The 22,917-nt window shown below is 36.3% G+C and overlaps 3 protein-coding genes across 8 annotated transcripts; 1 reads left to right on the top strand and 2 right to left on the bottom strand.

The window, feature by feature from the left end:
* Positions 1–1,050: 1,050 nt before the first annotated feature.
* Positions 1,051–8,542, bottom strand: LOC132180764 (frataxin, mitochondrial-like). 4 transcript variants are annotated; one of them, XM_059593701.1, is made up of 7 exons: positions 8,149–8,542; positions 7,686–7,925; positions 7,288–7,360; positions 6,892–6,939; positions 6,707–6,801; positions 2,086–2,171; positions 1,051–1,534 (listed from the first exon to the last, which is right to left on the bottom strand). In XM_059593701.1, exons 1-7 carry the CDS (start codon positions 8,301–8,303, stop codon positions 1,431–1,433), a joined length of 801 nt encoding a protein of 266 aa, XP_059449684.1. In that variant the 5' UTR covers positions 8,304–8,542; the 3' UTR covers positions 1,051–1,430. The 4 variants fall into 4 exon arrangements, with proteins under 4 accessions (XP_059449684.1, XP_059449687.1, XP_059449686.1 ...); XM_059593704.1 differs by having other exon boundaries at positions 1,052–1,534; positions 8,359–8,542; XM_059593703.1 differs by lacking the exon at positions 1,051–1,534 and adding an exon at positions 1,606–1,884.
* A 1,070-nt stretch (positions 8,543–9,612) lies between these two features.
* LOC132180762 (uncharacterized) lies at positions 9,613–14,328 on the top strand. 2 transcript variants are annotated; one of them, XM_059593698.1, is made up of 5 exons: positions 9,613–9,867; positions 11,133–11,649; positions 11,749–13,018; positions 13,122–13,268; positions 13,418–14,328. In XM_059593698.1, exons 2-5 carry the CDS (start codon positions 11,599–11,601, stop codon positions 14,044–14,046), a joined length of 2,097 nt encoding a protein of 698 aa, XP_059449681.1. In that variant the 5' UTR covers positions 9,613–9,867; positions 11,133–11,598; the 3' UTR covers positions 14,047–14,328. The 2 variants fall into 2 exon arrangements, with proteins under 2 accessions (XP_059449681.1, XP_059449680.1); XM_059593697.1 differs by having other exon boundaries at positions 11,136–11,649.
* Positions 14,329–15,834: 1,506 nt separating this feature from the next.
* LOC132180767 (universal stress protein PHOS32-like) lies at positions 15,835–18,131 on the bottom strand. Of its 2 annotated transcripts, none has more exons than XM_059593707.1 (3): positions 17,403–18,131; positions 16,748–16,794; positions 15,835–16,112 (listed from the first exon to the last, which is right to left on the bottom strand). In XM_059593707.1, exons 1-2 carry the CDS (start codon positions 18,007–18,009, stop codon positions 16,787–16,789), a joined length of 615 nt encoding a protein of 204 aa, XP_059449690.1. In that variant the 5' UTR covers positions 18,010–18,131; the 3' UTR covers positions 15,835–16,112; positions 16,748–16,786. The 2 variants fall into 2 exon arrangements, with proteins under 2 accessions (XP_059449690.1, XP_059449689.1); XM_059593706.1 differs by having other exon boundaries at positions 15,835–16,115; positions 17,403–18,130.
* Positions 18,132–22,917: the final 4,786 nt, after the last annotated feature.

The raw sequence follows: 22,917 nt of genomic DNA on the forward strand, positions 1-22,917 counted from the left end.
TCTTACTCAGGGAGACACCAAATGGTTAATTAGCCAATTATTGTCATATATATATATATATATATATATATATGACAATAAGTCCTTGTAGTATAGTGGTAATTATTTGTATGTTGTATTTAATTCTTTGTTGGGCTCCTTTTGTAGCAATTCAGCCCAATTTATTGTATATAGCAATTTTTTATGCTAAAATGGCACTGCAAAGAAAAAACAAAACGTTTAAAGTGAGCCAAAAAATATCCTAATTCTCAAAACCAGTAAAAAAAAAACCAAACAAAAAAGCCCTAAAAAAACAGTTAGTAGGATGAGGTTAACCGTTAATCGAGCGGTTAGTAAAGGCGGTTAGTAAAATTTACTAACCGCATAGGCGGTTGCGTTTAGTGACTAGGCCTTTTCACCGATAATAAAAATAACATACAAAAATAATTTATTTAACTGTAATTGCAAATTAGTGAATGAAACTTATACGGATGTAATTTGGAGCAGCCACACGAAACTTGTACGGTTGTAATTTGCAGCAGCCTCCTCACACACTAGCACTATTTGGTCAGTATAGAAAGTAGAAACGTGTCCAAATGTTGGTCATTTTTGGGTATAAATGTCAACTTGTTTTAATATAAAGTAAGAAAAAAAAAAATCACTCATTTCACAAAAAAATAATTGAAGCTTGACTATAGACTGGATCATATTTACGGGATACTCTATCTATAATAATCATTTTGAAGTTGAAAAATATGCTTTCCAAGCCCCTAAGAGGTTGTCAAGCAGGCACCCATTTCCGTCTACCTTCTCAGTATAGAGAGGGTCAATAATTCACACTAATAATTTTTTATTTATTTTTAACTGATTTTTGAAAGAAAAAAAAAAATAATATTTTTTAGTATTTGGTAGGACTGAAAATATTTTTCTAGTTTTTTTTTTTTACTTGCAAAAATGCTTCTACAGTGTACTTAATTAGTATTCTCTTCTTCATTTATTATTCTGTATACATGGAAACCAAGAGATGCTGTGCTTGTCCATTTTGATGTTTGCTTGCTTTTAAAACGTACGTGCCCCTCAAATTTATAATCTAAATAGTACATGTGGGCTGTGGGCTATGAGAGAGTGACTAGAAAAGACATAGGAAACATCCTAGAGAAGATCAGGGAATAAAAAGTTTTGGGATTTGGATGGTGCACCGAAAGAACACCAAATCATTACAACAACCCAAAAGAAAATAATTATAAAAATAAAAAGTAGCTTTTATGGGGTTGTTCAGGGTGGTTGCAGCCATCCCTTTGACCAAAGTGGTGGTTGTAGTTGCACCGGAACTCACTGGGGGTAAACTCGACGGCCAAAGGGAGCGGTTGCAGCTGCTCTCATAGCATCTTCAAAGCAATCCAACATACACCCAAAAGCCACTTTTGGCATTGTTGTAATGATATGAGAGTTCATTTGAAATGGATGATCCACAAAAATAAAAAGATTGCCACAGTCCACGACTGGGTTATCTTGAGGTCAATCTGGTATTTTCGATTCCACCATGGAAACCCAACTACATGTAGGTGATGAACAAAAAACCAATTAACTGAATGATCAATTATTTCTTTCTTTTTAAACAATTGAATGATCAATAAATACAAACTCTTCGCACTTGATACAACAAATCGTATAAAAGAAAATTGTTGATACTTCTTCCTTGCTCATTAGACAGCAAATTGTTGATACTTAAAACAAAGTGATTTATTTTATTTTTTAAAATAAGGCAAAATGAAAAAATGCTTAGGAAAGAATGAGATGATGAGGATGCTTTTTGAAAAGGAAGTAGCTACATTATGTACTTAATTTATTATTATTATTTTATTAATTACTTGTCCTTTTTTTCTTCTTCTGATCTCCTGAGTCCTGAGTACACAAAGAGTAACAGTCCATACAAATCTACCATAAAATTTATACTTTCTGTTAAAAAATCAATGAAGAACCAATATAAGCACAAAGGAGGCAAAAGCTAAAAAAGTATCAGAACTGAAACAAAACTTCCCATCACAGCTTTTGCTGTAGTCTAAGAAAGACTGATGGGTTCACCACACAGTCGCTCCAGCTCACCTTCTAACATATTCAGCAAATCTGCTTTGCTCCGCCTATAGACCCAAGTTTGAGCATTCCGATCCCAATCAAACCTCGCGGGACCACTGCATGAAAAACATGTCTTTCAGATGGCAGAAGAGAATTTCAGAAAAACAGAGGAAAGGAATTTCATTAAAGAAGTCCATTATGAATAGCCTAATAGTGCAAATAACATAGACAAAGATTGTAGACACCTCACATATAACATAGAATGCTGGGTCTAGTCCCATATTCACGTTTCATTGGTAAATTTTCTGCATTAACAGACATGGCCTATAAATGATGAAGCATGCCCCTTTGATAGATAAAGAGCAATTGGTTTTAAACAAGAGATGTCTTTCACATCCAACTCTAGAAATGAATCATAATTTTCAATCACTTCCTGACAGATAAGAAACGAATTCGTAAAATATTGGGAGGGATATTGGATAGTATTGAAAGCAGAATCTCTTTCTATAGGAAATTCACAAAAGCTTTTTTTTTTTGTACAACAAGAAATAATTAAGTAATTAAACATTGGAATAATCTGACTCAACCTGACTCTAAAAATAGTCTATTTGATAAAACTTAAATCTTAGGGAGCGATTTGATAAAAAGTGATCTCAGAGACGTTTGGAGCATTTTTCCCTAATATTTAATTAAATTTGTTATGCTATTATGGTATGTACAATTACTTCAAGTAAGGAACGCACACCTAAGCCCCCTTCTTTTGTTGGAAGACACGAGGTTGCAAGGCAGCCACTTAAATAAGAAGAGTTTGTTGATTAATTTCTAGATCGAATAAATGTTCTAACTGTTACTATATTTTCTTGATAAGGCCATCAACCTACAGGAATTGTTCATGATATTTCAAAGAAGGCAGAACCCCCAAAAAGCTTCTAAAGAGAATGAAAGAAAAGTTAGCACCCCATTAGATGGTATCACAAGCACATCCGATGTCAAATTTGTTGTGAATTATATACAGGACCACAAAAGCACGCACAGGATTGAAGATAAGACATCCTGAGTACAAAAATGCTGGTGTGTATGTTTGTGTAATCAGATCATCCTCTGCAGACTTAAGTGAGAGAGAGAGAGAGGTTTGGGGGTCTCAGTTTTAGTATTTTGGGAGCATCAGAGAGTTTGTAAGGGAGAAGAGATCGGAGTTGCAGAATTTGTCAAGCTGGATTCTCTTTGCTGAGATGATTTATATTTTAGCAAGTATGATCTTCATCTCATCAGCCATAGAATTAATTAATTACTTACTGAGTTGTGATAGCATTAACTATTTTCGGATTGAACAAAGCTTGAAAGTGCGACAAATGTTGGGGGGTAAGGTATTTGAAGTCTGAACACATGCTGTAAAATGTAGAGCTGAATTATAATGTATAACATGTTACATCGTAATTCTAAAACCTGGAGGTCTGTAAAAGTTTCAGTGAAGCCTAATTTTTTAATGTACCACTGATTTAGTAATGCTTTGAATGATCATGGGCTATACTTTCTTAGACATAATCTATGCAAGACCTATTCACATCCTCCATTTGATCACAACTAGAGATTTGGTGGCAAGCCCGGATCTTGAATTGTTAACATTTCGTGTGTTCATCTGTAAGCAGAACATGCCAAATATATGCAATCACATTTACATCTTAGAGCTACAATCTTTAGGCATCAAAGATGTGTCTAGATAATGTAAACCCTCCTGCCCCTCTTCCATGCATGCACATGAGGTTTGGCGAGGAGTCTCTTCCTTGATGCATGAGGAATGCGTGTTCCTATCCAATGGGATCCCTATACGGGAAAGTACATTCCAAGCTAATAACTTAAAGGTTTGTGCACATACAACAAATGTCGAAGCCCCAGTCTTAGGAGGATAAGGTAGATTCCGAATACAAACCAATCCAGTTGCCTAGGGAGGAATAACAAAACAGATTTTTTTCCCTGTAACTTTCCTCCACAAAGATGAGTCTAATTCTAAAAGCCTCCACTCCATTAGGAGTATGCTCATGGATGTCGAGTTCCAACCTAGTTGGCTTTTCTTTCGAAAGTGATTATAATAGGAAAAGAAGTTAAAATATGAGGAGAGAGAGAAGATGACAAGTCATTTTATGACTTGATTTTGATACCATAGATCCTGCCCAGTTAAAAAATGCAAAAGGTTCAAAACTTCTAAGCTGCATTTTTTAAAGATGACAAACAATACATGACCATATAAACAAACTATTTTTTAAAGATGACAGAAACAATAGATGACCATATAAACAAACTATTTTTTAAAGATGACAGAAACAATACATGACCATATAAACAAACTAGGTACTGCTACTTTATAGGTCATCTATAAATGACGCACACCTCATTAATTCAAGGTCTGCCAGGAGATACAGGCTCACAGAAATTTCCACTAGTCCTAGGCCCCACAAGAGTAATTGAGTGATAAAGATGGCCTCACTATCAGGCAGAACAAATTTCAACCACCACCCAGATTGTTTAACTAATTTATACCGACAGAAACAATACATGACCATATAAACAAACTTTTTTTTTTTGATAAGTAAACAAACTATGTACTGCTACTTTATAGTTCATCCATCAATGATGCACACCTCATCAATTTCAAGGTCTGAAAAAAGATAAAGGTTCAAAGAAATTTGCACTAGTCCTAGGCCCCAAAAGAGTAATTGAGTGATAAAGGTGGCCACCATCATTCAGAACAAATTTCAACCACCACCCAGATTGTTTAACTAATTTATTAAAAATTCCTAGCTCTAAAGTAACAATAAGGAATGATCAACTCATGGGTGCAAATAAGACCTATCAAACAAGAGGATACCAAGTCTCTAGAAACTTAGGGTTTCAAATCAAACAATAAATATTCAACTTGATGCTTGGTGAAACCACAAAATTCTATTAATTTGCAGAATAAGTTTATGGCAATAAATCAGCAGAAACATACATTTAAGTACCAAAAACACCCACACATTACTTTCAGTGGTAATCTAGCATAAGATAATTAAAAAGGGGTTAAATACCTTTAACCTCCCTCAACTACCACTCATTTACACATTGCCCCCACAAACTACCACCTCTCACAGTTAACTGCCTTAAACTACCAACCACGGGCGAAAAACCCCCTTCGTTAGTCAAGATCATTAAAAGTGACGGAATATTGATCACGTGCTACACAAGTGCGTTTTTTAGTTGTGAAATGATGAAAATATCTAGAGTTTAGAAACAAAATTTACTTAATATCCTTAAAATTAAGAAATTCAAAAAAAAAAAAACTCAAATTAAAAATTCCAAAAAAAAAAAAAAGGGTGGCCGAACCACCCCGAAACACACTTGGAGGTGGCCCGTGTGATCGAGGGTGCCAATATACCCCCAAGTACCTAGGGTGGTTCGACGACCACCCCTATTCTCTCTCTCTTTATTATTTTTTTTAGTTTCAGTTTTTTATTCTTGTATTTTTTTACTTGAGGGTACTTTGGTCATTTTCTGACTAAAAAACATGTGTTATGCACGTGACCAAGATGCCATCGGATTTAATGAGTTGGCCTAATGGAAAGGGTTTTTGGCCAACGATTGGTAGTTTAAGGTGGAAGAGTTTGACAAGTGGTAGTTTGTAGTGTTGAGATAAAATAATTCTAGGAACCCGAATGAAGCAGAAAATAGCATAATAGAAAATAACGTAGTCATACAAAACATCAAGATTTAAGTGGTTCGGCTTAACAAACCTACATCCATTGGTGGAGACGACCCAAGGAAATTCACTATCAAAAAAATAGAGTACAAAGAAAACCACTCAAACCTAAAAGCCTCAATATACCCAAATCCCACTATCACACAAAAAGAGAAAATATTCTCTAAATTCTCTTAGTGCCGTAAGACACACCAAGCTTGTGAGAATACAAAAAATGAGAACATTCTCAAGCCTCTCTTTCTCTCTCTTCTCACGAAGTCACTGCTGCTTTCTTATTGAATGGCCAAATGACTATAACTCATATATACTAATGGTAGTCGATCAAAATGCTTCATGGTGAAGGAAAGAAAATACTTCTGCTAGGTGAGAAAAAGAGAACAAATAAGTAATACAAGGCTGGGGCCCACCACAAGACTTGTGAAATCAAGTCATTACACGACTTGTGCGGATGTGTAAATAAGTAGTAGTTGAGAGGGGGGGGGGGGTTTAAAGGTAATTAACCTTTAAAAAAACCCCGATTTTAGCGAATTTCAATAGATCCCAATCATTTTTAACAGCATGTCAAAAAAGTGATAAATCGATTTGTAGTGCATTAAGTAGATTTATAGTACAGTAAAAGCAATTTGTGGATAATTCTCAATGAAGATCTCATATCAATTTCCTTCAAAAGATTTAAGCTGAATCTTTTCAAACAATCATTAAAGTCTAGTTTTTGGTAGATTGATAGGCATTATGTAATTTGAGCATGTCCACTCTATATTTGCTGCTGCTTCAGCTAAAATCTAGGATATGGTGACATTATGTAATTCAACATACACAGCTTCAAGGATATAAGCATACCAGGTTAGAATAATGCTCATAAGGATTACAAAACACAACAGATATATATAGTTCAGAAAAATGATGTATAGCTCATACCTCACTGGGGAAGATAGCCAAATTTGTCTATTTGGTGTTTGTTTGTTCAACACATACATACCCAGATCCCCGAGTTTCAAGGTTAACACCTCATTCTGCCACATGCACACCCGATAAATGTTACAACAATTGCAATGCCTTAAAAAATTAAGCCAATTCTAAAAAAGAATTAGTCACACTCTCACCCCATAGTCTACGTCAAAGCCATCTATTTCAACATTATCACCATATTCCTGCGCACCAAAGACAATCAAAACCACATTGCTTGTGAGTGCTTATTGTCATAAAAGAACACAAAAACATAAGATAATGTAAGATAACTAACATAAAAGAAAACTTTTACGCACTCTACAATATCCATGAGGAACAATTCGCATTTGACAATCAGAGAAACTATACAAATCTAGATAACAGCATCTATAAACCAACATACAACCAGTAAATCCATTTCAAACATCAAGGCCTGATATAGTTCTAAGCCTCTATTCTAAAACGGGTATGTGGAAAACCAGGTTAAAACACTTAAATTAAGCAAAAATAGCAAGATTTTTCAAACAAGCCAAGCCAATGGCAACAAATACCTCGAGTTTCTCTAGGAGGTGATGTATTGTGGAATTGCTTAGCCTGTGAAACTCATCCTCCTGCAGTACAGAACTGTTTTCACATTAATCATTAGCAAACCCATTGTTGTCCATTTCCATTAAACCAATTTCTTAAAACTAAAGAAAAATGCTAAACCACTCACTCAAAAAAAAAAAAAAACCAAAATTAAAGATGTAAGCTCTAAAATTTTCATTATTTTCCGTACATTTTAAGACTTCAGAAAACAACAAGTATTATATCTAAGCTGAATGGGTAAATTATCCATTACTTAACAACAAACATTCAACACGGAACTCAAAAAGTCAAACTTTTTACTCTCTATTTGATTTTCCTTAGGTTTCTCCAGAACCCAACAAAGGAACAAAGATTAACGCACCTGTAATCAATGGCGGCGGGGCCTTGAGGATCGTCTCCGAGATTCAGTGGACGAGAGCAGAAGGTTCTACAAGCAGGAGACCACCGAGTTGTCTCAGACCTCGAAGCTTCTAGAAGCAGAAAACTGAATCTACGGATCGTTGAAGAAGAAGAAGAGGAAGAAGAAGGCTTTAAAAGCCTTGGGAGCCTTCTGAGGAATTGCAACCTGGAAGCCATGGCAGTAGGGAATACAGCTAGTTTTCTGTGAGAGAATGAATTTGATCAGTGTGGTGTGGATATCTATATGGGCCGACTCCAATGGTGGGATAATTCTCGGCCCAATAAAATGGGCTTTAGATTGTTCCCTTCTCCTCTATGAAAAAACTATTAAAAACTTAAAAAAAACTAAAAATTTAAAAAAAAAAAAAAAAAAAAGAAAAAAGAAAAAGGGGGTGGCTGGAGCCACCTCCCATCGTGACCCTCACCGTCCGCGAACCATCAAATCCGCCAGTGGACAACCATCGGCGAACCAGAAGTCGCCAGCGGCCACTCGGCGAACCAGCGAACCTCGCAGTTCCGCCAATGGCCCCACGACCCCAGCTTCACCGGACCTCGGCTCAAGCTTGCCGAACCTCAGCATAGGTTCGCCGGATCACAGGTTTGCCAACCCTCGGCTCAATCTCGCCGAAATTCACCTCAGATTTGTTCTTGCCGGACGAAGCATCGGTTTGTCGAACCCCACTTCATTTTGCTTCAGGTTCGCTGGCGCCCACTTCAAGCCACTTCAGGTTCGCCGGGACCCCACATCAAGATCGCAGTTCCGCCAACAACACCACGGTCTCAGCTCAGATGCTGTTGCAACATTCATTTGCTTTTGCTTTTTCTTTGTTCTTTTTTTAATTTTATTTTTAGTTTTTTAAAGTTTTTTAATCGTTTTAATATTTATAGTTTTTTTTTATATTTTTTAATTTGTTAATAGTTTTTTATTATTTTAAAAAAATGTCCTACTTTTTCAGGCCTCAAAACTGCACGTTTGGATACAAGCGGTGCCGTTTTAAACTACAGCTTCTATGCGGTAGTTTTCACTACCGCATAGAAGCCGGATCTTTTTGAAGGGTATTGCATTTAATACATTACCATCATTAAAATTTTTAGACAACACTACTCTTCAAAATGCACTAAATGAAGGAAATTGAGGGATTCTGAAATGGAGAGGATCGGTTTCCAATCCTTTTCCGGTTATGATTTCTATAAAAACATCTTACATTTATTTATTTGAAACTATTTTATCAAAAATATTTTTAAAAAATTATAGCATTAGTTATATTACACCATCAATAATAATAAGTTAATATATAATTTTTAACGTTATGTGAAATAAAAGGACTCAAATTTTTAATTTTGATAATTAAGAACTTGAATTTTCTAAGAACAACATATAATTTTTCGTTAATCTCTTTAATCGAAGAACCTACCAATTGTTAATAAATCCAAGTTGGACCAATTAAAACGCGACATGTGCACGAAAGAACATATATTAATAGTTCCCATTTGCCATATGTCAGCAATGTACCTCCATCACACGTAATCAATGTTATGTGTGTCTTTTGAAATAGAAATAAATAAAAAAGATTGTGAGGGTGCTGGAAAGTGGAAACTACCCTCCACGAAGCTCCCAATGTTCCCATTCCTGATGAAAGAAGGACGATTCATTCTACGCCAATCTTTGCGTAAAAACGACAAGATACGCTCCTTCTTTACCCCACACGATAAAAGCTTTGAGCTTTCTTGTGTGGACGCGAAGTTCTCTCTTTCTCTCTCACATATATATATATATATAATAGAAGAGTTAAAAAAAGGTAAATAATTTGCTTTTGAGTTTTGGCCACAAATCACGCGTTCACATTAGCCGAATCCAGTTCTTATTATTTTGTATTTTATCGCTTCAACCCTTCAAAAAAAGAAAAAGGGATCTCCTTTATCCTTTAGAAATAAGTATTTATTTTGAAATTTGGGAAGATCATGGCCATTGATTGGCTTATTTATTATAGACGAGAGGTGTGGAGTTGGTGGTATAAAGCTTCGGCACACGCCGTTTGTTGAAAACAATATCATTTTATCAATATAATAGCTCGGTGGCTTTATTCTGTGGCAATTTTTCTCTCGTAGAACAAGTCCAAAATTTACAATCTGGCTAGAGAGAGGTCAGATCTCTGTCTCAAGACCCTCAATTTTTTTTTTTTTTTTTTTCTTTGTTTCTGTTCTGGGTTTTTGATTTCTGAAATCAAAAACATGATTTTGTTGGGTTTTTCTTATTGTTGTATGCTAAGCTATTTGTTTTCTTGGGGTGTATACGATAGTAAATAATGTTTATGGTGTATCTTGTATTGGGTTTTAGAGATTCCTATGTTCTTATACTGTGTTATTCATGTTGGCTTTATTCATTCATATACCATGGAGAAAACAGAAAAGAATAGGCTATTGTTCATCTCTTTGGAGTGAAAGATGCTAAGATATTTGGTAAATGGAGCAGATTGGATTGAATTGAATTTTAGGGTGTATTATCTGGTAAAAATCATGCCGGTTTGACACTTGAACATGGGTCAGCTTCTCTCTCTCTCTCTCTCTCTCTTGCTGAAGGTTTTTACAGTTTGATATCCAATCTAATATGTGAGGTGTTTCAACTGTAGTTTGGTTCATATATATATATATTCTAAATCCGGTTTGGAATGAATTGAATCGTAGATCTGTTTATTTTTTGAAATTTTATGTCAGTGCCCAATTGTGCTCAATTTCATTGCTGAAATAGTGGAGTAGTAAAGATTGATTTGAAAAGCTTGGGTTTTTAAAGAACTTTGAAATGTTAGAACAGGTTGAGTTGTAGTGGCTGTTGTAACATTCCTGGTTTTCTTTTCTTTTACTCCAATCTTCTGGTAATAAAACAAAGCATAACCATATTGAATGGGTTTAGCTCTCTTAGCCACTGCAATTTGAATGGAATGCGGTTGTGCTTTCTCTAATGAGAAGGAAAAGAGAAGAATTTGTGTAGATTACTGCCCGATTCTCATATAAGCATTTTTATTATTTCTTGTAACCTTCTTTAACCATTTACTTTCCTTTTTTCAATATTTCTTGGAACCGAAGAAAGCTTGTATATATATACATATATATATATGAGAAGTTTGTTGGGAGTTAAGGAATAAAAGACAGCAAAGATTAAATTTTATTGGCTTTTTTGTAGATTCTTTGAAGTTTCTGTTGTGCTGTACCTTGAAATTACTACCCGATTCTCATATTTCTCCTTGGTTTTACTTTAAGTATCTTGTCTACATATGCACCTTACTTTTAATGGGACTCTAGATATGCAGTAAAGTCACCCATCATCAATTTTTTTTGTTTTGTTTTTGTTTTTGTTTTTATTTTTTTTTTTTATTTTTTCGTGTTTTTAACCTTTTTTTTTTCTATGTAGCAGGCCAGGTTCTCTTTTGCATGTTTGGGTTTGGGTTCTCCTAGTTGGCAAAGATTTTCTTTCACTCTGGCCGCTGCAACAAAGTCAAACTCTTCTCGCACCTCAAAGAGGGTGTGGGGTAGTTCCACTGAAGGAGTGATTTTGGTTTGTGTTTTGAAAAAATCGAGATCATCACACATTTGGAGATTATGTCGTATTTCTGAGGGTTTATCAGTTGATTATGGCTAAGGCCATCGATGGCTGGGTCCCCAGATGCTTGATGGTAGTTATCACTGTATCATAACAATTTCAGGCTTCTGGAAATTTTTCAACAAAAATAATCCAGTTTGTCAGTAATAGGTTTTCATATAAGTTAAAGCATGCCAAGTGTGGATGTAGTTCCCTTCAGTTTAACAGCAATGGTTTAGGCGTTCATATAAGATAAAGCAGGCTGAGTGTGGATGTAGTTCCATTCAGTTTAACCGCAATGGTTAGGTTTTCATGTTTCAATGCTCCCATTCATATCCACAAACCAAAGGTAAGTGGAAGACTCACTTCAGGCCATTAATACTTAAACTTAGTATAATTAAAGTAATATTTCATGGTTATTTTGACTGTGTATCCATTTCTCAATCAGAAAACTGTTCAACCTTCTGTGGAGAAAATGTATAAGACATCGCAAGACTTTTCTCAGAGTCAAGCCTCAAAGGATTTACCTAATCATACCAGGTTAGACTCGTTGTTATTGAAGGCTCAAGGAGATACTCAGATTGACAAACATTTTACAAGTGCGTCTCCTGTTGAGAGTGGATTGAAATCAGGGGACGTGAAGAGCAAATTTAGTGTTGAGAGCAACATAGGGGTTAACCGGGGAGAGTACCTTAAGAAAAGTCAGTCTGTAGGAAGTGGACTGTTCCAGGAGGGCAGGGTGTCTGCAGGCAATGACACTGAGGATGAGACCGATCTGGAGCTTTCTTGTGAGGGTTTCCAAGACCACAAAGGGTTGACAGAGCCAGGTCCCAGCAAGGATCAAGGGCTGAGCCCACCAGATGAGTATCAAGAAAATCCCAACTTGGATTCTTTCCGATTTAGTCCTGACAATGTCAATTACGAATCAATTTTCTCTATTGGAGACCCACAGCATTCAGAGAAGGAAGGCCTTGAAAATTCTGATACTCCATTATCTGGCGAATGTCCTGGTGATTCTGTTGACCATACACCTCATACCCCACCCTTGATTGTAAAATCATGTTCTTTACCCAACATTGGTGCCTCTACACCCACTTCTGGAAGGTGTTCGCCTTTCAGACATGTAGCACTGCAGTCAAGTTCTTTTGAGGATCTGCATATTTTAGACATAAGGCGAAGAGAGATACCAGGTCATGAATCTGAAAGGCAGGCAACACAAGAGCAAGTAAAAAATGATGGCTCTGATAAAGCTGAGAAAAATTCTTTCAAAAATTCAGTTGATTATGGTTATGATTCCTATAGTTATTCTGGTTTAGCAAAAGACTGGATAGTGCCTGCTACAGAAGAGGTAAATCCTGTGAAAAACCTTCAAGGAGAATCCTCAGTTCACCGGTGGGATGAATTACCGAGCAAGGATTTTAAGATGAAGCGGATTGAGGAATGGGTTAATGATCTTCAACTTTGCAGCCCTTTGGAGGAAACAAATGAATCATCCCAGTCTGATGACCAAGTGAAGAGAAACCCCAATATCCTAAACAGTATGACTACTGCAAAGATTGATGGTAAGATCACTCCTGGCATGGAAGCTGCTAAATATATTTCTTCTTTGAGCGCCATAGCCACCACAGCTCACCTGGCAAATCATGGATTGGTTGTGATCCCATTTCTTAGTGCATTTGCAAGCCTGAGGGTGCTCAATCTCTCAGGAAATGCCATAGGTTTGCTTCTCTGACAGCAGCTTCATCTTCTTCTTATTTACTTTTTTCCCTTTTGGAAGAATTCTGTTTTCTGATTTGTGATCTTCTTGCTAACTTTTTCCAGTGAAGATAACTGCTGGTGCTCTTCCTCGAGGACTTCATATACTTAATCTCTCGAAAAATAATATTTCAACTATTGAAGGTTTGCGGGAACTTACACGACTTCGTGTACTGGACCTGAGCTACAACCGAGTACTGAGAATTGGACACGGTATACCGTAGTCTGGATTACAATTTAAAAGTTGTTGGCTTCTCATTTTTATTTATTTCCCATGATATTAATCCTCAATCAAAATTTGTGGATCTTCAAAATTCTTCTCTCATTTTGATTTAACTTGTTTTTTTTTTTTTTTTTTGAAGGTCTAGCTTCTTGTTCCTCTCTAAAGGAGTTGTACTTGGCTGGAAATAAAATTAGCGAGGTTGAGGGTCTTCACCGACTGTTAAAACTGAATGTGCTGGATCTGCGCTTCAACAAAATCTCAACAGCCAAATGTCTTGGCCAGCTTGCTGCCAACTACAATTCCTTGCAAGCCATCAGCTTGGAAGGAAACCCGGCCCAGAAAAATGTTGGAGATGAACAACTGAAGAAATATCTGCAAGGTCTTCTTCCACATTTGGTTTACTTCAATCGGTTGCCTATCAAAGCCAGCAGTTTGAAGGATGCCGCAGATCGGTCAGTTCGGTTAGGCATCGGTTCCCATCAGTTAGACCGTGTTGTTAGATCAGATCACAAGACTTCAAGAAAGGTCAGCCATGGTCTAGCCGCTGCTCACAAGGCCTCTTCCTCAACTCATGGTCGCAAAAGTCAAGCAGCGGTGTCACCAAAACAGTCCAAGGGCAGCAGGCATGGTGCCCTTCCCCCAGTGGGAACCAAAGCTACAACACATAATCGGCACCATTATTTTGACTCCAGTACCAAACTTCCCAACTTGAGGCCAGATCTTTCTATTCGCAGGAGTCAAAGTGAGGGAACCCTAGGAGCTCTCTGAGATGTTTAGATTTTACAATAATGCTTCACATGGCACTGAGGTTGGTTATAGTATGGCCTGGCCGGAAAGTGTTCTTGCCTCTATCATTAGCTTGGGTAGTAAGCTCTCTGAGATGCTTAGATTTTACAATAATGCTTCACATGGCACTTGGGATTTGGGTTTTTTTATGTGTGTTTTATTATTATTCCTGCTATTTGATATTTCTCTCCATTGTGAACAGCCTGCCATTGAATAAGTTCATTGTTTCAGAATAATATCAGTTTATTTGACGTTTCTTTTTAATAGTTGTCAAATTTTGGGAGGGTCATTGGCTATTAGAATGTAGAAGCTGGTATCATATAGTCGACTTGAGAATATTAGGTCACATGTCATGGCTGCAATTTTATGTATACTCATGGGATGATTGGTTTTAGGTTCAGGGAACCCTTTCACCATGAATGGTACTTGCTTTTCCTACTGCCACAATCCCTGACATTCCAACAACTTCAGATCATCACCCAATTTTCTTTGAACACTCTTTGTGGCTCGACTCTTTTCCTTTAGGCCTTTTTGATTCAAAGAGTTTTAAACCCGTGATCTTTCGGCTCTACTATTAATGCTGAAGCGTGGGCAGGGAATTTCTTTGGTTCTCCAGCCCATACCTTTTTTTTAAAAAAAAATTAAGGCTGTAAAAAATGCCCTGAAAAAATGGAATAAGCATCAAACCCTATTGATCTTTTTAAAAATTTCAGATGGTGTGTGGATTTTTGATCGAAATGATATTGGTACTTGCTTTTCTGATCATTTTCAAAATGTTTATTCCTCAACTAATCCGATCTTGTCTTCTGAGCTGGATGATCCCCATTGTCACCGAAGAAGATTACAAATCTCTATGTGCCATTCCCTCTGAGAAAGAAATCTTTTGCACTCTTCCTAAGGCCCCAGGCTGTTCTGCTTTGTTTTATAAACACCATTGGCACATTGTGAGATCTAATGTTTGATGATAGCTCTATATGCCTTATTCTCTTTGATAGGGCATCCTTTCAAAAAAATGTGACCCATAAATCCTGTCTGGAGTTATATTGTTTCTAGTCTGGTGTCAATCTGTAAATAATCCCAAATCAGTGGCTCAGACCATGAACTCAGTTCTTGGCCTACCTGTTTTATTGGACTGCTCAAAGAAGAAGCGTTTTAGGACATCTCCCAAAAGAACCTCTAAAAAATTTCTGGGTGGGGTAAAGCTCTCATCTCAAGCACCCTTATTAAATCAGTAGCTTTTGCAATCCCTTCATATGTCAAGAGCACTTTCTGCTTCTAAAGTCAAACGAGATATTATATTTGAAAATTTCTAGTGGAGTTTTAAGATTCAGGACAGGGAATCTATTTGCCATCCAAAACATAAAGGGAGTCTTTGGCATTTGAAAAAGTGTAATGTTCAAAACTACCTATAATTATTTCACAATACTCATGTAACAGTCCAAATCTATTCAAAATTTCCCTCGATTCTCAGAATAGGCCAGCTGGTTACAAACCAAGTCTTGCTAGGAATGTTTCTTTTCCTCTTTTCTTACTCCAAAAGAATGGAAAGCTCTTTGGAACTCGAGATGAAAGATTGAAAATCCTTTCTTTGGGAGATTTTTTGGAACATTTTCCCCTCTTGGAATGAATCTATCTCATCAAATGCCTCAAGAATTATGCTTTTCTTGTATTTCTAGCCTTACTATATTTTTCTTTGAGACTGTTCCCATTTCTACATCAATATTTGCATGTCATTCCAGCAAAGTGTAGTAAAGAAGTGGCTTTGCAAAGTTAAAAACGAATATTAACCAATAATCACTATAAAAACTGGTTCCTATACAAGACAGTAAAACGGTGTGGGGGAACTTCGAAGCTACAGTTCCCCAAAGAGTTCACCATACAATATACATATATACCACAAACACTTCATAATGAGGAAAACATACAGACAGTGACCAAAAACGCCACTACCATCCATTTTTACATGCACCAAGAAGAAATCTCCATCACATTCTTCAGATTTTTGTCCCCATATTGCAGCCTCCACTTTTTCCAGTTGACTTCATCACCTTCTGCAACATGGATGCAATGCCATATCGTGTCAGTTTTTACTTCTTGCCACCGCTAAATCATAATATCAATTGTCTTTTATTAAATTATTAGTTATCTCAAAAGCTTAAATCGATAAAAAAATATCGAATCTAACTCCAAACTTTTTACTCTTGACACCTAAAATTCGGAGAGAAAACTGTAGAGTCAAAGTTCGAACTCAAAACTTTTACTCTGACACCACGTTAAATTATCCGTTATTTCAAAACCTTAAGCCAATACGAAATAATAAATTTAATTAATTCATATTCTACCAACATTTAACTAGACATAAACAAGCTTGTGCATTTGCAAAGCATATAGAATACAATATCAGATGTAAAGAATCTACTAAAACACAAGGAATTCCCACATCCCAAGGTTAAAATCCCAAACAGTTCTATCATTGAAAGAATAAGAGTGCCAGAACCTTGTGTCAAGAGGTTAAAAAGGAAAGAGCACAAAATGCTCTACCAGCTAAGTCTGTGTATCAACCTCTCATAATACCAGTGCAAATTAAAACAGCAATTGTTAAATACGAAAAATGAAGAAGAAGAAGAAGAAGAAGAAGAAGCCAATAGACAATACTGTAAATTAATAGCTATTTAGGCATCACCTGAGCTCAGGAGGACTTTGTCACTGCAGGGAGCACTCTTTAAGCATCTGCTGACACATACATGATATATACTGTTTAGCACAGAAATAAGTGTAAAACCTTTGAGTTTTTGGTATTTAAGACTTCAATCCCTTACAATATGCAGATACATCATATTGTGTTCCTTCTTATGATTTGTTAGCCTTTAATATGAATTAACTGCGACAAATATTTGACAAATGATGTTTTGGAGAAGTAAAACCCAACAAGGGAGATTCGTACCAGAGCAACTGTTTCTAAACGCTTAAGAGTAACTTTTTAATTATTTAATTAATATTCTAATACTGCCCTTAAAGTTAATTATTTAATTAATATTCTTTCTATTAACCGTCATTAGCCTCCTACTCTTTCTAATGTTTATCATGCAACTGTAAATAAACCAAAGCAGAGAGCTTGCAAAGTGAAAACAACAATTTCCCATTGGAAACTTTCGGTTGTTTTTTCAAGGGTGTAGATTTAATTGTGAAAAAATTAAATTAAATCACATGCGTTAAAAAAGAGATTTATTTGAAGTTCTATTTTTTACCGCATCTAAAGCAAAATCCAAAAGCCAAAACTCAAGAAAGAATCGCATATAATAAGTAGAGTTAAACGACAAGAAAGTTAATTGAACGACCTTTCGGCTCATCCGAAGCGTCTTGGTACTCGAGGTCCTCTTCGGGGACCGGGTGGAGCTCCACCTGGTCGGCGATCTTCGCGTCCTCCTTCTCGTCCGGATAGCGCACGACGACGACGGGGCACACGCAGTGGTGCACGCAGTAGTCGCTGACCGTGCCCAGCTTCCCGCCCTTGACCATCCTCTTGGAGGCCCCGAACCCTTGGCTGCCCATGACCATGGCGCTGAGCCCCAGGCGCTCCACCTCCAGACACAGCCGCTCCTTCATATCGTGGTCCTTAACGATGTGGATTTTGTAGGGGATTTGGGCCTGCACCAGCGGCTCCGCCAGGGCCGTCGCCTTGGTGGCCGTAAAATTGTCGAAATCGTCCTCCAGCTTTCGCTGGGAGGCCTCCATGGATAGAGGGGCAGAGTCGAGATTTTGGGCATTGGTGAATGGGATGGGATTGGAGCCCCAGTCGGCGCCGTAGAGAACACTCGTGGGGCGCACGTGGAGGAGCACCACGTGGTCCCCCGGCCGCAGATAGTTATCCACCGCCCATCTCACCGCGTGCGCGCTCTCGTCGCTCAGGTCAACGGCGATCGCGATCTTCCGGTGGGAGGTCATCACGGTGAATCGCACAAGTCTCTCTGCTAGCTGTGTGTTTTCGTTATTGCAAGTTCTGCCACAAGGGTGTGATGGTTACGGTTATGGATAGTTTTGTTTCAGGCTAATTGTATAATATAAGCTCTAGATTTTAGAATTTTATAAATCATTGTAATTTAAATATTAATGGAATTTTATTAATTAAATATAATGAAAACTTGTATAATCCATAAAGGACATAAAAAAACAAGACAATCAAGAATTTGAAGCAATTGCGTCTACTTGTTGGTGGTTATGGTTTATTATGGTGACAAAACACTTATAGTTGACCATTATTAAGTTTGAGAAGGTCATTAATCACCGACTAAATAGAGTAAGTTTGGTAGTGCGTTTTTAAAAAAAATAATCTGTTTTTAAATCAAATCGTAATTTTTAAATGTTTGAGATTGCGATTTTAAAAATGTAAATTTTAAAATTGTAAAAAAATTCGCGATTTCTATAAGCCGACTAAAAGTGCTTATTTGAAAATGTGCGAATTTAAACCAAAATTACGATTTTGCTTAAAACAATATTTGGCGCAATATTTACCAATTTGACTATGAAACCACAATTATATGTTAATGTTATCCAAATACTCAATCGATAAAAAAAAGTACTTCTTAACATGTTTTATCAAACGCCTATGTAATTTTAAAAAATAACAATTTTTAAAATACAATTTTTAAAATGCACTTATTAAAATCGCACTTCCAAACATGCCTTAAAATATTTTGATATAGTGATTATTAACTATCAATCAAATCTTACAATTTTTTTTTTTTTTTAAAAAAAATTATAATGGGAAAAGGAGTCCTTTCCCAAACAGCGAGAGATAAGAATCATAAGACGTAATCATGTTAGGATGTCGGAACGGGAGGGAGACTAGGTGGTGGGTAGGTCTCCTTTCCAACTAGTAGCTAAAATTAGACAATATAATTTTACTAAAATGAGTTGCATCTGGTGAGCTGAAATAATAGTAAACTTGATTTACCAAATGGGAAAAAGACAGTTAAAAAATCTTTAATATTCTCTCTCTTATTAAGAAAGATTAAAGAAATTCTTAAAAAATAATATTTAAATTGAATAATAAAAGTAGATAGTTAACATAAGAACAAGATGTTGGTGAGAGAGCTAAGAGAAGTATCTAGAATAAAGAGAAGTTATTTTTAGTTAAAATCGAGAAAAAATTTGCTGAACTAGATGTAAATATTCTCGATGCTAAGAGTTTTGGGATTGGAATTTCTTACAATTTGTTGCTCAAATTCTATGTAATTCAGACAACATCACAAAGAGGAGGTTGTTGGGTTTGAATTTGGCTTATATGCTGTAGTTTACTCAACGGTTAAGATTGAATTTTTCAAAATCTTTCTTAATTTTCTCTCTCCTATTAAGAACTTTTAAAAGTAAGTCAACTTTAATATTCAATTTTAACCGTTGATTAAACTACGGCATAACAGATTGTAAGTCGGATTCGTTGGATTTACTTGTTATGAATAGGTAAATCCCGCATTGAGCTACTAGAGTAGTTGAGTCTACCTCATCTTTATGAATGTGCTCAAATTGCATGCAATTATGAGATAATCCAATTAGAGGGTTTCTTAATAAAAAATTAGAAAAATGTATAAGATTAATGTGAGACGTTGACACAATCAATTTTTTTCTTTTTTTGGCATGCCCATATAAGGGAAGGGGGATGAGAGATTCGAACTAATGACTTCCTCTTTATTAGGCGTGGTCCACAACCGTGGTCTACACAATCGATATTGATTGATGGCTGATGGTTTACAAAAATCTCGTGTTTAGAGAGGGGAAAAATAAAGGTGAAATTTCACTCTTAGGGACTTGCTTTTTTGTAATAACAACAAACACTGTGGGTTGCATAGTGAACAAAAAGAAAAAAGAAGATTTATTAAGGACAAAAAAGGGTGAACATTAAAATCCAAAAGAAGCCAAATTGGTAGGTCTTTTTTTTATGAGCCTGTGAGTCATGGTTGAGGAACAAAGACATGAGCGGCTCTCTTAGATGCTCCGGTGTCCAGGGGACTCTCCATGTATAAATCATTAGCTGGATGCAGGTGTAAAGCCATTGTGTCCAAATTGGGGCTACTTTTCAACCCCCGATCACTTTCTAGTGACCCCAAAAATGGGACAGTGACCAAGCAAATGAACGGACAAATGATATACGCAACAACTTACTACTAATAAGGGTTGATTTAAAGACCGATAGGTGCTGTTACTATGTCAGCAGAACGTGCAATGTATGATAGTAAGCGTCAAAAGTGTAGTTTTTAGTATTACTCTTTATTTTGAGGCTGTAGATACATGATTGGGATGCCATAGAGTAGCTATCGTTTTATACATTTTGCGGAATCAATTGTCTTACCTCTCCGCCAAGTGTCGTCTCTTCCTATATTTCTTTGCCACCTCTTCAATACTTCTGAACATCACTCATCTTATCACTTCCATTGTTGTCTTGTCATACTTTAGAATGATCCAACCACCTTTAATAATCTTTGAAGATTAGCCGAATCACCCCTTAAGTAGTGAAATAACCCTTCAGAGGTCACTAAAGGTGATTCGGCTACTTACTCAATAGAAGTAAGTTGATTAATGAAATATTTTGGTGGACCCTTTTAACAAAGAGTTATAAACACTCAAATAGATTTAGAAAAAGGATTAGCCAAAACTATCCAAAAGGCCAGTGTCTACCTTCGAACGGTCACAATTTTCTTCCACAAAAGGCCAATTGAGCAAATGAGGTGCCGCTCAAATGCCTAATTTATGTTGAAATATCGAGGGTCAAAGTTAGAGTTATGTGTTGAAAGCTACAAGGCAATAAAATAATTGATATTGATCAATCATGGTCTATTGTCGTTTCTAAGCACTCCGCGCACAATGTTTCATTAAAGACAAAGGTTTTCTTTAAGCTGGGTTGGAATAATTTTCTTCAACCTACTTTATAAAATTAATATGTGTTTATTTTTTTAATAATATATAAGATGCACATGAGTTTTAAATAAAATTTATTCAAACTTTGTCCCTACTATTAAAAAAACACGTGCATCTTACATGCTATTAAAAAAAGAAACACATGTTAATTTTATAGAGTAGGTTGAATAAAATTCCTCTAACCCAGTTTGAAGAAAAATTTTATCCTTTAATTAAAGACTTTGAGGAAAATACGCCTGCAATATTTTTTAATTAATTTAAATGTTAGGGAAAAGAAAAACTGTTTAAAATATTGTTTTAACTTTCAAATAAATGATAGAGGAAAGAGAGGAAAAAAAATATTTTTATATTAAAATCAGTTTCAGATTTTTTTTAAAGAGTTTTTATTATATTTAAGAAATGAAATGAGATTTAGGGAAGTTGTTGCTAGTATTCTAATACAAAGTCTACTTCATAAAGAAGAAGCAGAAGGCAAAGCAAGTTCCAAATAATCAAGAAAGTAATGGTTGAAATGTGTAGCTACCCGAGCAAATGCTTAATACTTATTTTTACACATTTAATTCTTACTTTACATTTTGTTTATACACCTTCTCAAATTCACTTTCTCTTGTAAGTGATTTCACCGTCACCACCGCCATGCCACTTTAACCCTTTACCTTTTTTTCGAGACTCCAATGAAACATTTTATGGTCACTATATCACCAATAACTATTATGTACATCTAAATAAGTATTAAGATTTAATGGTAGGTTAATGTAATGAGTACCACCTATGACATGGTTTGTTTCACCTTTTGTAAAGGATGTCAACATTTTCTTGCTTAATCTTCAGAATTGAGAGCCAACTTATCTAGGATGTAGAAAGGTTTAGAGGGCCAGGCAAGGGCTTGTCAGCCCAGGCCTGAGACCTAGGCTTACCAAACAATGTACACATTGGAGCCATTCCCTTTGCACACGCCCCAAACAACAATAAATCATGTAATGAACATAATCCACTTAATTATGAAAGAATGTTAGAAGAATATTACTTAAGAATGCCGAGTAGCATTTCTTAAATGAAAATGAGCCTTTGGTAATAGTCTCTTCAAGGAAAGCAATGTACAATCTTTGTAGTGCCTTGCGATTCCAAGCCTTTCTTATTTTATTTTTTTATTTTTGAAGTATATCATACTCATTCATTGATAAAAGTCGCGAGCATAAAGCTCTTACAAATAGAGCAAAAAACTCTGAAGTAAATCATAGCCGAAGCTAAAGATACAGTCATCAACAACAAATCAAATCAATCATAACAAAGCATCTGCTAACTTATGACTAATCATCAGGTTTAAAAATCATATCTGCATCAAACAGACACCATCTAATGCATAGGTAGCGCTTATTCCTCGACTTTGAGAACAAAACCCCTAAGTCGATACTCACCCTCCTCGACCTGAAAAGCCAGGATAAAGTTTACATCCACAACCTAAGGGTTTGGACCAGTAATAACGAGCAGCAATCAGGTGCAACAAAACAGGAGGGGAGAGCCTTAATACAGCAAAAAGAAAAATCATACAGGGAAATAAAGGGAACAACAAAACAAATGCAGGAAAAGAAATTGCATCAAAGAAAACAAAATACAGGGAAACTCAAAGGAAATACAAAACAGAAAAACAACAATGTGAAATAAATGCGAAAAAAACATACAAAGTGGGTCACAGCAGCCGAAGGAGGCCGATCGCGAGCTGGCTGGAAACCGCCGCGGAAGGTGGCACAAAAAGCTTGGCGCGGGAGGGGTGTGTGAAAAGACCTGACACCGAGCGGTGAGCGGCGAAGCGGGCACGGAGGAGATCGGTGGCACACACAAACAAACAGGGAGGGAGAGAGTTTGAGTGAAAACCTCCAATAACAGTACCCATCGAGAGGGAACACAATCACAATAGAACAAAAAACACCAAAGACAGAA

Source organism: Corylus avellana, chromosome ca5 (genome assembly GCF_901000735.1).
Source record: "Corylus avellana chromosome ca5, CavTom2PMs-1.0".
Lineage (NCBI taxonomy): Eukaryota > Viridiplantae > Streptophyta > Magnoliopsida > Fagales > Betulaceae > Corylus > Corylus avellana.

Excerpts from the sequence above, each read along its gene's own strand:
- LOC132180767 (XM_059593707.1), bottom strand. The coding sequence starts at position 18,009 with ATGACCTCCCACCGGAAGATCGCGATCGCCGTTGACCTGAGCGACGAG.
- LOC132180764 (XM_059593701.1), bottom strand. The coding sequence starts at position 8,303 with ATGCTGAGGTTCGGCAAGCTTGAGCCGAGGTCCGGTGAAGCTGGGGTC. Across the intron at positions 2,172-6,706 it reads TGGCTATCTTCCCCAGTGAG|TGGTCCCGCGAGGTTTGATT; the intron begins GTATGAGCTATA and ends TTTTTCATGCAG. Across the intron at positions 1,535-2,085 it reads TTTGCTGAATATGTTAGAAG|TTGGGTTTCCATGGTGGAAT; the intron begins GTGAGCTGGAGC and ends ACCTACATGTAG.
- LOC132180762 (XM_059593698.1), top strand. The coding sequence starts at position 11,599 with ATGGTTAGGTTTTCATGTTTCAATGCTCCCATTCATATCCACAAACCA. Across the intron at positions 11,650-11,748 it reads TTCATATCCACAAACCAAAG|AAAACTGTTCAACCTTCTGT; the intron begins GTAAGTGGAAGA and ends TTTCTCAATCAG. Across the intron at positions 13,269-13,417 it reads AGTACTGAGAATTGGACACG|GTCTAGCTTCTTGTTCCTCT; the intron begins GTATACCGTAGT and ends TTTTTTTTGAAG.